At 52.1% G+C, this 15,160-nt stretch overlaps 1 protein-coding gene across 1 annotated transcript in view; it reads left to right on the plus strand.

Annotated features, from left to right (window-relative positions):
- Positions 1-1,510: 1,510 nt before the first annotated feature.
- Positions 1,511-15,160, plus strand: part of PLEKHD1 (pleckstrin homology and coiled-coil domain containing D1) — a 46,510-nt gene continuing 32,860 nt past the window's right edge. The window contains exon 1 of the mRNA XM_004055364.5: positions 1,511-1,924. Within this exon, the coding sequence (XP_004055412.1) occupies positions 1,776-1,924 (149 nt within the window). The 5' untranslated portion in view covers positions 1,511-1,775. The remainder of the gene's footprint in view (positions 1,925-15,160) is intronic.

Consider the following 15,160-nt stretch of genomic DNA (forward strand, 5'->3'; position numbering starts at 1 on the left):
GACAGTGAGCAACAAGGGGATGCTGTCTGAGCTTGGGAACCCCAGAGGGGGTTAAGGGAAGAGTACCAGGGTGATGATTAGCTAGAGTCATAAAATGGGGAGATCTAGGATGGCCTTGGGGAACATCTAGTGGGCGTCACACATCCACATGCCTGCAGAGAGGGGCCAGGCAGGTCAGACAATAGGGGATGATGGGGCCTGTGGGGATGTGCCTTTAGGCATTACATTCAAAGACTTAAGTCTGCTGTGCAGAGGTGGTAAGAATGATACAAGTGGTTGTTGTTGGGGGGCTGATTGACTATAAAGGGGCATGAAGAAACTTTCTGCAGGTGATGGAAATGTTCTGTCTGTTGCTTTGGGTGGGGTTACATCTTATATACCTTCATCAAAGAAATAACTTAGATCTGTGCATTTTACCATGAAGTATACCTCAATTTAAAAACTCGGGGCAAATTCATAAAGCAATGTGGATCTGGCTCTCGGGCTAACCATTTGCAAACTTCTGTTGCAATCCGACTTCCAGAGCCGTCCTTGGCTCCTCGTCCTGGAAAAGCGCGACTGCGACGTGGTCTGGCGGGCGGCCGCTCACTGCGCGGTCTCCACGCCTGGCCGGTGGCGCGGGGCAGGCAGCTGTGCCAGCCTAGCATTTCCACCTGCCGGGAGGAAGCGGTCCCCTGGGGCCCGGCCGGCGTCTCCCTGGCCTGAAAATGAGCCGGTCACCCCAAACGCCAACTCCGAAAGGAGCGGAAGCGGATGGAACAGCTGGTCCCAGGGAGCGCGGGCCAGGCGCGCAGATAAATCACGGACACACACTGCACGGATAGCTCCAGACTGGCGTTGAGTGCCAAATGCCGACACAGACACGGTCAGGTTCCAGGAAGAGAAATCCGATCCGATGCGCGCTAGGCGGCGGCGGCGGAGCACAGTGAAACCCACCTGAGGGGGAAGGGTTGGGGGGCACCCAACCTTGATGGAGCCCCTCCCCGTGCGGGCACTTTGGGAGTCCTGAAGTCCTACCTGGCCACCCGCCTGCCCGGGGCATCAGGCATCGCCACTTCACTGGGGAGAAAAGCCAGACTGCCGCAGTTCACGGAGCGGTAGGAATTGCGGTGGAATTCCAGGCCGGAGTGTGTGACCCCACGCCCTAGCTCAGTCCTCTCCTCCACCCCGAGGCGAGCAGGTGTCTGCAGGAGTGCCTCCAACCCCATCGCAAAGCGGACGTGGCCCTCGTCTCGATGTCGGCGCTGCTCGCCGAGAGGGACCCCGGGGTGATGTTGGGCGCGCGGGGCGGGGACGGGGACGCGCTGCGGCCAAGTCCCCGGGCCCTGCGACCCGCAGGGACCTTCCGGACGCACGGAGCCCGGCCCTCCAGCCGGCGCCCGCCCTGATTGGCGCCCGAGGCCGGCCTCCCGCCGGCTCACCTGCCACTCCCAGCCAATCGGGGCCACCAGAATTGGGGCTGTCGCCGGGGGAGGGGGGCGGCTAGGGCGGGAGGGGAGGAGATGCTGCCGGCCCGAGGCTGAGCCACCCTCCCCGCGGAGTTCCCGCCCGGCTCTCTGCAATCCGCAGCCCAAGCCGCCGGCTACGCGCCCTGAGACCCCTTGGTGCCGCGTCCAGTGCCCAGCGCGCTTTGATGCTGCAGCTCCGGGCCGGGCCGCTCTGCTTCTCTGCTCGCTGGGACGCTCTCCGACGGCTCCGCCCTCGCCTCTCGCCCCGCGTCCCTGCCGACCCCGGGGAGGTGGGGTCCGGGCCGGGCACAGCCCCGCTGAGGCAGGATGTTCACGTCCAAGTCCAACTCGGTGTCGCCCTCGCCGTCCCTGGAGCAGGCTGACTCGGACGCCCTGGACATTAGCACCAAAGTGCAGCTCTACGGCGTGCTGTGGAAGAGGCCTTTCGGCAGGCCGTCGGCCAAGTGGTCCCGGCGGTGAGTGCGCCCCCGCGTCCCGAGGAGACCGCCGGGGAGAGAGCCTGGGCCTCGTTACCCCTCCCACCCCCTCCAGTCGCCGTCGTGCCTCTGCTTTCCTGTGTGACCTTGGCGTCACCCCGTTTCACTCTACACTGGCTCCCGCAGGAAAATGTGGACCATAGTCTGGGCCAGGAGAATGGGGATGGGGCCCCTGCCCTGGGGCGGTGGCAAATTCTCTATGGAATGAACTTGACCCTCGAGTGGGAATGTTGGGTGTGGGCAGAAGAGACCGTGGTCGGGGTGGGATCCCAGCTAGGTCAGATCAGGCCAGACCGAGGGGAGGGAGAAACTCCATCTCTAGCCAAAGATGCCCCCCACCCCGGGACCCCCACTGTCAATTCCATCGTCTTCACAACCCCTAACCCAGGCCGCGAGGACCGGGCCTGAGTGTCTTCCTCCCGCCAACCACCCACCCTTAGACGGAGAGGGACCTGGCCCTTCTGAAAGGCTCAGGCTAAGGAGGGAGGAAGGGCCAGGAAGGGTACTTGTCCATGGGGAAGTGACCTTGGCAACCCCTCCAACTGTCCCTTGAAATAATTTTTTTAAAAGTGAGCACAGGGAAGAGAGATTCCAGTGCTTCAGGCGGAGGAGCTGGAAAGGAGGGAGGCAGCTGGAGTGAGGGAGGGGATTGATTGGTTCTGCCAAGGATGATCCTCTGAAAGGAGTGGTGGAGAGAGACAGGGTAGTCCCAACCATCCTTCAGCCCCAGCTGCCTGGTCCCCAACTCAGACGCGACTCCGCGGACATCGGTAGCCACTCTCCACTTACAAATTAGCCTGGGAGGTATTGAGGGAAGAGGGAGTTCACAGCCCTGGACTTGCAGGAAGCTCCCAACTGGCTGCAGGTGCTGTGTGCCATTTTCTGGACAGTTTTCACTCTCCAGTCAATTTCAGTTCTGAGATTCACTACTGGTATGGCCTGGAGAATGCAGACCCTGTCCAGCCCTTCCGCGGAGGTGTGACCCTTCCAGGAAACCACGGGTACCCAGATGCCCCTTCCCCATCCCACACTCTATGAGTCTGCCCCTGAGCAGAGGGGGCCTCCAATGTTCCCAGGACCACAGATCATGTGGATTTGGTAGTGGTGGGTGCTGATGTTCTGTTCTGTTGAATAATTTAATGTTTCTATAAGACCGCAGAACAAATGGAGCTGTGGACAGTAGCTCACATTTTACATCTCTGGTTTCATATTGTTTTGTTGCTTCTGACAGGTTTCTCTCTGGGATTTAATGGGATACAGGCTTCTTGAGTTCCTCCAAAGTTGAGCTTATCTCTGACCCCCTAAATGAAGGCTTGGAGCAACATGGAGTGTATTTGGGGAGCTTCCAGTATTGTGCTATGTGAGCTGCAGCCCCCAGGGCCAGGAGAGCTGGGGTGGAAAGGCTGTGTGTAGATTCAAGCACAATTAGCAGAATATCTCCCCCCACCACCCACCTTTCTTCTGCCTCAGCAGCTCCAGATAGTTAATCTTTCTTTTGTATTGGGTCTGGCTGCTGTTCTGGGTTCTGTCAACCAAGACTTCTCTTGCCAGACATTTTCACCTGACAGCATCCCTAGAAAATGCTAGGTGCTTGTGACCCCCAGGGTATGTCCCCTGGTCCTCCCCTTCACCACTGCAGGTACATTGGGAACCTGGTCTCTGCACCCACAGTTGATTCCAGGGCTAGGAAGTGTCAGGAGTACAGGGCATAGGCCCCCAACTAAAAGCACAATGGTAGTGCCAAGGAGGCTTGGAGAGGTTTAGCGTCCCCCACCCAGAGACTCCATCTTCTACTCCATCCACTACCGTGGTCCCCAAAGCCACCCGAAACGATGCAATCAGAGTCTGAGCAGTATGTATGCTCTGCTAATACAGCTAAAAGTCAAGCCCTTTAGCCTCCTTCCAAGGAGATTGTTACCTGGGTTCCCTTCCTTTGTAGGAATTCCGGAGCTGCCACTGTGCAAAGACTACCTGGGGCTCAAGAAAGAACTAACATCCCACCTGCCCATTCTAGGCCTCTGTGTTCTCAGTTCTGGGAATACACAACACACACACACACACACACACACACACACACACACACACACACACACACACACACACACGCTATATTTAGTCTTGGGTCAGTGACAGAGCCAGCCAGAGAGGGCCTGGGTGTGGGGGAGAAAGATGCTCAGCTCAGCCCCCTCTCACTTCCCATCAGGGCCCCCTGGGCCCCAGCTTCCCATTTGTAAAGTAGAGTCTGTGGGCTCAGCTAATTAGCAGCCACAGGAAGACTTGGGGACAGAGCAGCTGAGGGCCGCCACCGCAGAGCCTTGCCATTAGGGCGATCAATGCCCTGGCTGGAGCAGTTAAGGGGAGGGGGCCTGGAAAGGCTCAGCACTGCATTAGTAAAGAACAGGCTGGAGAGAACTTCCTGTGGCCAGCTGGGTTCTGTAAAACCTTTTCCGCTCAGGGTCTGTCTTAGGACCTGTGCCTCCAGCTTCCACCGTCCAAGCAGCCCTGCCTGCCTGGGGTGGGAAGGTGCCCTTGAGCTGAAGGGTCAACTTATTTCCTGGGGGCAACAAAAGGGGAAGGGAATCAAAAGCATTAATTAGCAGAGATCAGATAATCTGGGAGAGATGTCTAGAAGGGAAGGCTGTTGACTGTGTCCTCACCTTGGTCTGTGAGTGGAGATGGAAGTGCAAAGACCTGGGCAGTGCCAAGACAAAGAGGAAGGGGGTGGGAGGTCTCTGCCTCAGCCAGTGTCATGCTGTGAGGGCTTGGCCTAGGCTAATTCTTTCCTGAGATTGAATGCTTTTTCCAGCGTTCTATTCCACCTCCCAAATCCCTGCTGAACACCTCCCAAGGCCGGAACCCCTCAGGAGGAGGACCCACCCACTTCCTTCCTGCAACAGGAGCATCTATAATCCTCCTCACCCCTTCTCCTCCCCAGGGGCAAGGTAGCCAGTATGTCCTGAACCGAGCTCCGCAGTTTACTCTTGCAGAGCATTGGTGGGTCCCTGACTTAGGGAGCTAAGATTCATGGTGTCCACCTGGTGCCAGTGGAGCCATGGAGACAGTGGCCATGTGTCCTAAATCTCAGGCCACAACCTGTACAGTGTGTAAAGATTATCTGTGCAGATGAGGGTCACCATGCCAAAAAGACTTGAGGAGACTTTCTTCCCACAGGGATTTGGAGCCCAGGGTTTTGACTTTGGTGCTCAGCACTGCTTCCCAGAGGTGACATCAATGCCGAGCTTTCCCAGAGGAGAGAGAAGAGCCTATCATGTCAGCTTCATGGCACTAGGCTCAGCCTCACCCTGGTGACCCTGGGGTTTGATCTCACTTTCTGGCACCCCTGGCATTCCCCTCAGCTGGCTGTGTGAGGTATCCCACAAGCAGAGTTGTAACATTTCCGCTGTAGAGGGTGCCTGCAGGACCCCCTTTAAAAAATAAACTTCTATTCTTCAAACTTCTACCAGAGTGGGAACATAAGGTGTGGGGAACAGTGACCAGGTGGCAGTTGAGGGGCAGGGATCTTCTGCTAATGTGTGTGGGAAGTTGGGGAGGGGACAGAGCAGAGGAGCTCTTTCAGCATTGATGAAGAAGAAGGACTTGGGGAACAGTGTCTCTGCCTCCAGAAAAAAAAGTGACCAAATTACTTTATTCTGAAGATTTCATAGTGTTTTTCACTCTCTGGCTCCTTGTTCCAGAGCTGTTCTCCCAAGCTCACTGATAGGAAACTGAGGCACAGAGGCAGGGGGAAGGTGCCTTTTCTCAGTCTCCTCAGATTCCTCTACCCATCACCCTCTTCCCTTTCTGTGCTGGTAGCATCCAGGTTACAGTGAATCCTTGGGTTAGGGAGATGGGCACACTCTCTGGATCACCCAGCCATAAATGAAATGATACACATCAGGTCAGGCTTCACTGGGGTCGTATGATTATTTACCCAGACCAGGTCTGCCAAAGTTAAGTGAGTTAATTGTGCAAACAAGTGGCATTTCTTTCTCACCCACTCCCTGAGGAGCTGCCCTCCGTGGCTGTTGATGTCCTATTTGAAAATGAGTCTCACCTGTGTACGGGTCAGACCTCCAGCTTGCAGAGAGTTCAGCTTCCTTGTCCCCAAGACTTAAAAATAACAAAGTAATTGTTTCTGAGAGCAGCTGTGGGTATGGTAGAAAGTGAATCTAAGGCCGGGTGTGGTGGCTGGTAATTCCAGCACTTTGGGAGTCCAAGGTGGGTGGATCACTTGAGGTCAGGAGTTGGAGACCAGCCTGGCCAACATGGCAAAACCCTGTCTCTACTAAAAATACAAAGATTAGCCAGGCATGGTGGTGGGTGCCTGTAATCCCAGCTACTCAGGAGGTTGAGGCAGGAGAATCGCTTGAACCTAGGAGGTGGAGGTTGCAATGAGCAGAGATTGAGCCACTGCACTCCAGCCTGAGGCACAGAGTGATACTCCATCTCAAAAAAAAAAAAAAAAAAAAAAAAAAAAGGAAAAAAAAGAAAGTGAATCTAAGCTTAGAGGCAGGTGCTCCAAGTTCCAGCCCCAGCTCTGCCAGTAACCAGCTGCATGATCCAGGCTGTGGCATTTCAACCCACTGGCCAGCAGTGTCTCATCTATAGAGTGGGAATGGGATGGGTCAAACTGTGTGCCACAGATGACCCCAGAGATGCCTTGAGTCTACCACAAGGGAATGGGGAACAGGGGTACAGCTCCAAGACTCCCCACCCACTTCAAGCAATACCTCTGCGCTGTTATATATATTTTTTGTTTGTTTGTTTGAGAGAGTCTCCTTCTGTCACCAAGGCTGGAGTGCAGTGTCGCGATCTTGGCTCACTGCAACCTCTGCCTCCCAGGTTCAAGGAATTCTCATACCTCAGCCTCCCGATTAGCTGGGATGACAGGCATGTACCACCATGCCCAGCTAATTTTTGTATTTTTGAGTAGAGATGGGGTCTCACCATGTTGGCTAGGCTGTTCTCAAACTCCTGACCTCAGGTGATCTGCCCGCCTCGGCCTCCCAAAGTGCTGGGTTTACAGGCATGAGCCACCTGTTATATGTTTTACACCAGCAGTCCCCAACATTTTTGGCACCAGGTGCCATGACTGGTTTCATGGAAGACAATTTTTCCAAGGACAGGGGTGGGTGTGGGGGTGGTTTCATCAGGCATTAGATTCTCATAATGACTGTGCATCCTAGATCCCTTGCCATGCACAATTTACAAAAGGGTTGGTGCTCCTATGAGAATCTAATGCTGCCGCTGATCTGACAGGAGGCGGAGCTCAGGCAGTAATGCCAGCCATGGGGAGAAGCTGTAAAAACAGATGAAGCTTCACCTGCTCATCTTCTGCTGTGTGGCCCAGTTCCTAACAGGCCATGGACTGGTACTGGTCCAGGGCCCAGGGGTTGAGGACTCCTGTTTTACACATTATGGTTGTCTTACTGTTGTTGGAATACTTGTTCCAGGGGGACTAAGTTTTTGAGCCCCCTTGGACTTGATAATCTCTCTGAACTCTAATGTGTCATGACTCATGCATTTCACAGATAGAATTCCTGCTGTTCTGCCATCTTAGACTGGATGCCAGATGAGAAGCACAGGCCAGGATGAGCATTTCCTGAACACACCAGGCCATCCAGAATGGACACAAGGGACACATACTGGGGTTGTGTCATTTCTACCTTCCTTCTGCCAGTTCTGAAAAGGACACTTCTGAGGGCAGTCCTTCTCCACCTCCACCCCCTACATAGCCATTCTCAGTATCCAGGAGGCTCGGAGAGGAGAGAGACTGGCTGCTGGGCCTATTCTGGAAGTTGGTGCCTGGGGAAGAGGGGGAAGCCAGGCTGGATGTTCGCCTTCCTGGGAAATGTAACTCATGTGTAACTCACACATCCACTGGGCTCTTGCTGCTCTCTTGAGAGTGAGATAAATTTGGTCCCAAGACCAAATCCCATATCTAAAGGAAGTCTAAAATCTGTACCAAGGTTTCTGTTAATCCCTAAGAGGCTGTAAACTAGTTTCTTTGTTGATGGATTAATTTGCTGACCAATGTACACGGTCCTTGTTGCACAACCAGAGGTGGAACTCAGCTTTTATTCCTCAGTTTTCCAGCCTTCCACACTGCTGCATAAACACAGCAGGTATTTATGAGTCTAGCAGCCTATCCTGAAGGGAAGCTGTGGCAGAGAGGAGGGCAGAGGAGGTATTTAAATTACAGAATTGCAAACATCTTCAAATTGAGCGTTAGGTCCCTGGCAGGCACCCCACTTCGCTGTCACCAGAGATGGTGACATCACTCTCTCTCTGGACTCTTGGATCCTCCCAGGATCCTCTCTCCTCTGCACTCTGCCATCACTCCTCCTCCCTGTTGTCCTACAGGATTTTCCCCAAATTCAAATTTCTTTCACTCTGTTAAGCAAAGCCCTTTCTAGCTCCTACTCCTAAACTCAATGGCATTCGCATCTCCAAACATTAGGGAGCTCACCCGAGTGGACAGAGACTGGATAGGCCTTTGTTTAACAGGACCTGCCCAACATAGAAGATACCTGTGGTTCTAGATAACATTTTCCTTGGCTCCAGATGGGCTTATCATGAGGCAGTGGTGACCATCAAGCTCTGGTTGAGCCCTTGTTGCATTCAGAGCACTGGGGAGGGGGGCAGAAGATGGGGACAAAGCTAAAGCTTGAGAAAACCCTTCTTGGGTTCCCTAATTCATATTGGATGGCACCTGTGCCACTCTGTGACCCAAGCTAGAGTCCTGGTCTTCGTGTCATCCCAGTCCCTGCTCACCCTGCCCTTGTTTAACATTTCGATGAGCCTTGCTGATTTGTACCTCCCAATAAATTTAATTTTCCCTTTGCCTGGTTGTGGACTTCCCCATGGCTAAAACTACAATATGACCTTACAAGTGCCCTGTTTGAAACTTGCTGGCAGCTCCCCTTGTCTGCAGGAAGAAGTCCAGCGTCTTCACAAGGACTACTCACTCTGCCCCGCTCTGTCCCTGCTCTCTGACCTTAACTCACTCCTTACCGCACCTCCCCTGCACCACTGCCCACCCTTTGCACTTTCTGCCAATAATACCAGAGATATTTTTATAACTTTGAACACACTATTCTTTGCCTATGCTGTTCCCCTCTGTCTGGAATGGATCTCTCCCACTTCCATTTCCTTCCAAATTCCCAAGATACTCCTATTCATTCTTCAAAGCCCTGCTTAGTTGTCACATCTTGGGGAGCTCCCTTGGCTGGACCCCTAAACCATTGATTCCTCCCGGTCTTCACTCTTCTTATACCTAATATAAACTTACAATGTTGCAATATATTGTGGCACATTACAACGTTGCAGTCTACTCTCCTGGTGTGTTGTGAAGTTACAGTGTACTGTGGTATGCTACGATGTTGCAGAGTACTTCCCTGGTATGTTACAAAGTTAAAGCCTACCCTGGAGCTTTACAATGTTGCGGTGTATCCTCTTGATGCTTTACAACTATCCTAGCTCCCCCATTCCCAGCTATGTGATCTGGGGCATTATTTAATTTCTCTATGCCCCAGTTTCCTCACCTACCTCGTGTGAGGAGTTGAATGAGTTAGCACAATGCTGTTACTAGAACAGTGTTTAGCACCTAGCACAAAGGAGGAGCTTGATAAACATTAGGTGTTTTGTTTTTGTTTTTTAGGGTCTTTTGAGACAGGGTCTGGCTTTGTGGCGCAGGCTGGAGGGTAGTGGCATGATCACAGCTCACTGTAGCGTCGACCTCCTGGTCTCAAGCAATACTTCTACCTCAGCCTCCCAAGTAGCTAGGACCACAGGCACGAGCTACCATACCCAGCTAATTTTTTAATTTTCTGTTGAGACAGTCTCCCTGTGTTGCCCAGGCTGGTATGGACTCCTGGGTTGAAATGATCCTTCTGCCTTGGTCCCACAAAGTACTGGGATTACAGGCGTGAGCCACCACACCCGGCCAATATTAGCTATTTTTAAAAGTATGTTGGTTTCTGCACTCTTTCTCCTGCTTTTGATTATCAGCTCCCTGAGGTCAGCAAATCATCAAGCTCCAGGGCCCAGCATAGTAGCTTGGTGTACCAGGGGAATCAGTCATGCTTTCTGACCTGAGCTGACCAGCAGCTTGCAGTCACTCTGCAGAGATAGCAGAGATAAGCTCTAGGAAGAGAAACAATTCCAGTCACATGTAATGAGGAAATGAGGAGGACCAGGCATCACAGAGCACAGCAGGTGAGAACTTGGGCTTTGTCAGCAGAGATAACCGTGTTCTGAGTTTGCCACTTACTAGTCGCTTAATCTCTATGCCTCAGTTTCCTCTCTAGTGAAATAGTTTCCTATTTCACTAGAGAAACCTCTGTGCCTCAGTTTCCTCACTAGTGAAATAGAAAAAACAAGCACGTTTACAACTATCCTAGCTCCGCCATTCCGAGTTGTGTGATCTGGGACATATTATTTAACTTCTCTTAGAGTTGTTATGAGAAATTTAAATAAGATAAAGTCAATAAAACACTTAGCATCAGGGCCTTTGCACTTGCAGCTCCTCTGCCAGAAACACCTTACCTCTCCTCAAAGATTACCTTCTTAACTAGGCTCTCCCTGGCCACTCTCTTAGCAAGGTGAGTGTCCTGGCACCCTGCGAATGCTCTTTAATCTGGAAATGAAAATACTATTCTTTATGATGGGAGAGAGAGACAGCCAGCGTTGACACAAGCCCCGTACCTCACCCAATGCTCTGGGCTTCACCCCAACACATGGGGACAGAAAAGGGCCAGAGCTGATGGGCAAAGCTTCTCCCAGGATTGATGTTGGGTCTGGAAGGAGGGATGGGCTTCACACAGGGGGCAGGGGGAAGCAGCATATGCAGGGATAAGCCATGTGTTGGGAGGTCAGGGATCTGGCCAGCTGGGCTGGAGCCAAGAGCTCCCTCCAGTAGCAGCCTTGTGAGCACAAATGGAAAAGGAGGTCAGGGGAGAGTGCAGCTTATTATTACTGAGTCTGAACCCAATCATAATAAATAATAATTTTAATCATAAAAGTAATCATTTATTAAATATTTACCACCATGTTCTAAGTCTTTAGGGGAACATTATCCTGACAGCTCTATGAGATACAGGTATTATTATTATTATCCTCAAGTTGCACGGTGGGGAACTGAGGCCTAAATATATTAGGTAACTTGCCCCAGTCACATTGCCAGTCAGTGGCAGAGCTCTAACACTGGCTACCCCAACCTTGAAACTTACAGCCTTTGGCCCATCTGTTTCCTGGTCAGGAGCTGGATGGAGCAGCTCCTTAGGCAATGGCTGTGGGAAGTAGGTGTAGGGACTATTGTCCATGGATTCCAATCCCAGTTCCACCTCTGCCCTAGGAGTATGGCTTTGCATACACTATTTTGCCTCTAAGCCTCAGTTTCCTCATCTGTGAAATGAGAATAAAATGCCCAACCGTCCACAATTGTGACGTGGATCAGATACATGTGGAACCCTTAGCACAGAAGCCAATGCATGAGAACAGCTGCAGAAAGGGCAGCCATCTCTCGCCCTTGGGCCGTCTCTAGCCAGACCAACTGCGTAGGGCCTGGGAAGACGTGGCCCCTGGCTTGCAGTCAGAATGAGAGTGTCAGGGAACAAGGGGACTTTGGAATAAGGGGTGGGAAGAGGAAGTGTTCCTCTGTGCAGGGCACTGGTGTTCTGAGTCCCTGCCTGTTGAGAAGATGCTGAGAAGGGGCAACTAAAATAGCAGGGCTGTCACTGAGACAGGTTTATAAGCAAGGCCAGATCTTTGGGTCCTAGAAATATGCTTGCCAGGTGAGCCCTCCATTGGGCCGAACTCATTCCTGCCTGCCAGGCCATTGTCCTCCTCCTCCAGGTCCATGCTAGCTCCCCTCCCTTGACCCCCATCTCCACCCAAGCCATTCTGGGGACAGCTGCAGCCAGGCCGGGTGTGGCATGTGTGATGTGTGGGCCCTTCACAATCCCTACTGAACTCTGGCCCTCACAGAGCAAAGACTACCCTGAACATCCACCTTCCTTCCCCTGCCCCTCTCTATGCTGTCCTTCAGAAGCACGAGGAGAAGAAGGGATATGACATTAGGGAACACTTTCTGTATGCCAGGCAAGTGCTGAGGACTTTACATGCCTCCATCCACTGGATCCTCTCTTGCCCCCTAACGATATGTGGCAATATCCCCTAATGAATCTCCCTGCCTTTACCCTGACAATCTGCCCTCAACACAGCAGGGATGAGACTTTTGCAATGTAAGCCAGGTCACTCCTGCTCAAAGCCTTCCAGTGGCTGTCTCTCTTACTCAGAGAAAAAGCCAGCCTCTACCAACTAGTGCTGTGACCTTCAGCAAGTCATGCCTCCTCTCTGCTTCATTTCTGACCATGTAAAATGCAGGGAGCATTTCTCTCATAGCATCATTGTGAGTGGCGTTAAGTGCATTAATAGCAGTAACTGCTTGGAATGAGGTGTGGTATGTGGAAAGTACTATATAAATGTTAGCTTGATCATTATTGTCATTACCATAGCCATAGAGCCCTATGCAGTCTGGCCCAACTGCCGCAGCCTTGCAGTTCCCTCGAGAGCTAGGCACACTTCCTGCCTCAGGGCGTTTGCACCTGCAGCTCCTCTGCTGGAAACACCTTACCTCTCCTCAAAGATTACCTTCTTAACTAGGCTGTCCCTGCCCACCCTCTTTGACATGGACCCATGCCCACTCCCAATTCCCCCTAACCTGCTTTATTTTCCTCCATAGCATATATCAGCATCTGGCACATGACATCTCTATGTCTCATTTATTCATCATCCGACACCCACTACGTGCAAGTAGTGTAAGCTCTAAGGAGACAGGGATTTTTGTCTGTCTTGTTCACAACTGTATCTCCAACACCTAGAGCAGTGCTTGGCACACAGTGGCAACTCAGTAATTGCTGAATCAATGGAGGAATCTTTATAACAGCCCTAAGAGACAGTTATTTGTACCCCCATTTTATAGAGGAAGAAAGGGAGGCTTAGTAAGGCTGGGAGTTTGCCTGAGGCTGCAGCTTGAAGGATGGGGGTTGGTGGACCCCAGAGCCCTGTGCTCTCCTTGCCATGTGTGTAATGATCTTCTGCCCACCCACTTCCCGGCCCTGGCACAGTGCTTTTCCTTAAGTGGGAGGGGCTCCAGAAGTGGCAGGAAGGCATAAAGGTATTTATTTGTTTCAGTCAGCTTGGGCTACTATAACAAAATGCCATAGACTGGGTGGCTTAAACCCTGGAAGTGTATTTGGTCACAGTTCTGCAGGCTGAGAGTCTGAGATCAGGTTGCCAGCATGGTCAGGTTCTGATGAGGGCACCTGTTCCTGGCTTGCAGATGGCCACCTTCTCAATATGTCCCCACACGGTGGAGGAAGAGGAAAAAGAGGGTGAAAGAGGTTTGATTTATTTATTTTTGCAACAGGGTCTTGATCTGTCACCCAGGCTGGAGGCCACCCAGGAGTGCAGTGGTGGTGTGATCACGGCTCACTGCAGCTTTGAACTCCTGGACTCAAGCGATCCTCCCACTCAGCCTCCTGGCTAGAAATACAGGCATGTACCACCATGCCCAGCTAATTTTTTTTTTTTTTTAATGTAGAGACAAGGCCTTGCTATGTTGCCCAGGCTGGTCTTGAACTCCTGGGCTCAAGTAATCCCCCTGCTTCAGCCTTCCAAACTGTCATGATTACAGATATGAGCCACTGTACCCAGCCAGGAAAGAGAGCTCTTCTTATAAGGCCACAGTCCTATTGGATTAGGGCCCTACCCTTATGACCTTCCTTAACATTAATTACCTCCTAAAGACCTTATCTCCAAATACAGTCACATGTGGGGTTAGGGCTTGAACATATGAATGTTGAGGAGACATATTGAGTCCATAGTAGTATTTCCAAAGCCATTGAGAGGAGGCGGCGGCCCTGGAGACAGTCGTGTGCTGCTTACTGCAGTGACTGTATTCAGACCATGGAATGCATCGCTCAGCACTGTCCTGAGTCCTCCGCAGATTGGTGGGGTGATGAGCACTATCTCATTTGACCCTCAAAATAACCGCATAAGGTAGTTGTTATTATCCCCATTCTATCGGTAGAGAAACTAAGGCTCAGAAAGGAGAGCTGACTTGCCCAAGGACCCCCAACCCCAGCCGGAAAATGTCAGGTCTCTCTGATGCCAAAGCCTATATGCTCTTAACTACTCTATGAAATTCCCTTGGAACAGCCAGGGGACACCTACCTGGGCCCATGGGACTGAAGTGGGATGTACTTGCCCTCCAGGAGCCTGATGCCCCATTGGGGCAAGATGCATACATGGGATGTGGCAGTGGGCCTAAGTGCCAAGTGCAGGCTCTGCTAGCAAGTGCAGAAGGAGCCCAGACATCAGTGTGGCCTGGGTGGGTCACCAAGGGTGGGAAGGGTCCCGCTGGCTGAAGAGCAAGAGGGAGGGCATTCCAGGCCAAGCCACACAATCTCCATGTGCAGGACCACGCAAGTGTAGCAGGCAGGGGACAGTGAGCTTGGCAGTTGACTGGAGGACAGAGAGGCTGAAGGGCAGACATGGCAGGAAAGCTGAGAGGTGGGCAGAGGTCAGGTGCTGGCAGGCCTGGAATGTCACTGAGGTTCTGCAGCAGGTGGTATTCATGTGCTGTTTCTGCAGTGGGGGCAGAAAGGCCTAGGAAGAGCGTTGGCTTTAGTAGGGTATCAACCCTGAGCAGGGGCCACAGGGCTGTGTTTGTTATGTGGCCGGTCAGAGAGGGTAGGTTCAGGTAAAGAAAATGGGGCTGAGTACAGTGGCTCAGCCTGTAATCCCAGCACTTTGAGAGGCTGAGGCAGGAGGGTCACTTGAGGCCAAGAGTTCGAGGCCAGCCTGGGCAACATAGCAAGACCCTGTTTCTATTTTATTTTATTTTAGACAGTCTTGCTCTGTCACCCAGGTTGGAGTGCAATGATGTTATCTCTGCTCACTGCAACCTCCTGGGTTCAAGTGATTCTCCTGCCACAGCCTCCTGAGTAACTGGGATTACAGGCCTGAGCCACCACACCTGGCTGATTTTTGTATTTTTAGTAGAGGCAGAGTTTTACCATTTTCACTAGGCTTGTCTCAAACTCCTGACTTCAAGTGATCTACCTGCCTCGGCCTCCCAAAGTGCTGGGATTACAGGTGTGAGCCATCGCACCCCAGCCTTCTATTTTTAAAAAAGAAAATGGGTTGACA

This window comes from Gorilla gorilla, chromosome 15, assembly GCF_029281585.2.
Source record: "Gorilla gorilla gorilla isolate KB3781 chromosome 15, NHGRI_mGorGor1-v2.1_pri, whole genome shotgun sequence".
Classification (NCBI taxonomy): Eukaryota; Metazoa; Chordata; class Mammalia; order Primates; family Hominidae; genus Gorilla; species Gorilla gorilla.